The sequence below is a fragment of the Poecilia reticulata genome, linkage group LG4, assembly GCF_000633615.1.
Source record: "Poecilia reticulata strain Guanapo linkage group LG4, Guppy_female_1.0+MT, whole genome shotgun sequence".
Classification (NCBI taxonomy): Eukaryota; Metazoa; Chordata; class Actinopteri; order Cyprinodontiformes; family Poeciliidae; genus Poecilia; species Poecilia reticulata.
Window position 1 is genome coordinate 27,458,057 of NC_024334.1, and position 1,585 is coordinate 27,459,641.

General features: G+C 39.9%; 1 protein-coding gene across 1 annotated transcript in view; it reads right to left on the reverse strand.

Moving 5' to 3' along the window:
- The window catches only part of LOC103464187 (chloride channel CLIC-like protein 1), a 13,292-nt gene that overhangs the window by 3,302 nt on the left and 8,405 nt on the right, over nt 1–1,585 (reverse strand). Inside the window, exons 7-8 of the mRNA XM_017304270.1 lie at nt 1,538–1,584; nt 834–1,448 (exon numbers count right to left, since the gene is read on the reverse strand). Of these exons, the coding sequence (XP_017159759.1) occupies nt 834–1,448; nt 1,538–1,584 (662 nt within the window). The remainder of the gene's footprint in view (nt 1–833; nt 1,449–1,537; nt 1,585) is intronic.

A 1,585-nucleotide genomic window follows, 5' to 3' on the forward strand; every position in this document is an offset into this window, starting at 1 on the left:
AACAGAAAATATAAAATTGCATGGCACATGGGCAAAATAATTTGTTTTACATTTTATTTCTTAAGTTTGTCTCATTCTATTTTGTTTTCTTGTTCTTTTTTGACTGTTTTTAATGTCTGTTCGAAATAAATAAATAAATGAAATGAAATTTGTAATTTAGAGTCCTTTAATAGTAGTTTGACTGATCGTTGATTATAAATTTATTTAGCAGCACCAAGATTTTCTATCAAATATTAATACTGCTGTCATAGCTGGTAACCTATATTTATCAATATTGTTTTGATAGTAAATATATTTCAGTATTTCAACACACTGAAAAAATGACCACACCAGTGAAATTAACTCTCTTCTTCAGTGAAACACATAACAATCCTGCACTGCATCACTATCACATGAAACAAACATACAAAACATGGCCAACCCCCCTCCCAAAACACTACACAAACCTCAATAATATAGAAATAAACATTGGCCACTAATATCAAAATTTTATTACGCATCGGATTGACACTGATATGTTAAAATGATCAACACCGGTTGATCTTAATCCTAATGTGGATATGCATTTAAAAATAAATCTAAGAATTGATGTCTAAACACATTCATAAACATATCGTAACATTTAGCAAGCAGAAACAACGATTTTAAAGCAACACAAAACTCCCAAAAACCCAGGTCTTTACCAGTTTATGTTGCGGGTTATTATTCAGCCTCCTTTTTGTGCATGCATGGCACTGCAGCGGTGAAACAACATTCACACGTGAAAGGACACTTAAAAACTATGATTAATCTTCTAATCTGAACTAGTTTGATGCAAATTGAAAACAACTSACCTGAACATCAGTCTGTGAAGGCTGTATGTCTGCTGGCTGGGGTGGCTTTACTGTARCGTCTTTTCTGAGTTCATCTTTAGGACCTGTCTGCTTTGTTTGTATCGGTTTCTTCTTTGCTTGTGATGAATTTGATTCAGTTTGTTGGTTTTTTGGTTGGTCTTTTTTAGCAGCAGCATTTTCTTTTTCTACCTCCTCCGGGGCCTCCTGCTGGTCTTCAGACCCCGAGTTAGCAGAAGCGTTCTCCACTTCAAGCCTTTCCTCTTGCTGCTCACCATCTAGTTCATCCTCGCTGAACCGAGGGTCTGCAGCTTTTAGAGTCTCCACACCGATTGGTGCTCTTTCCTCCTTGACCCTGTTGGGTCGTCTGCGGTGAATGTTGCTCCTGTCCAACCTCGCATTATCGCTTTGYTGCCGTGGGATGTGCTGTTGAGCAATTGCAAGTGGAGGTGCGTGAGCAGGTGCGTCTCCTCCAGCCAGGTAGTCACGGTTCTCAATCCTGGGAGGAKGTCGCTGGTTATGCTCCAGCTCTGCAGGAGGTGGATCCCTTCGAGGGCGGCGAAAAGGCGCCATGATGCCATGCTGAAAGGCTGCATGCACACTTCCATACATGACCACCTGGGTGAGAGTCAAACATACCCATCAAAAGATCCATCGCCTTTACCTTTCACCTTATTTTATTACTAAATGTGATGAYGTGTGCTTACCAAAATAGAGAGCACAATAGTGATGAGGACTGGGATCTGCAGGGTAAC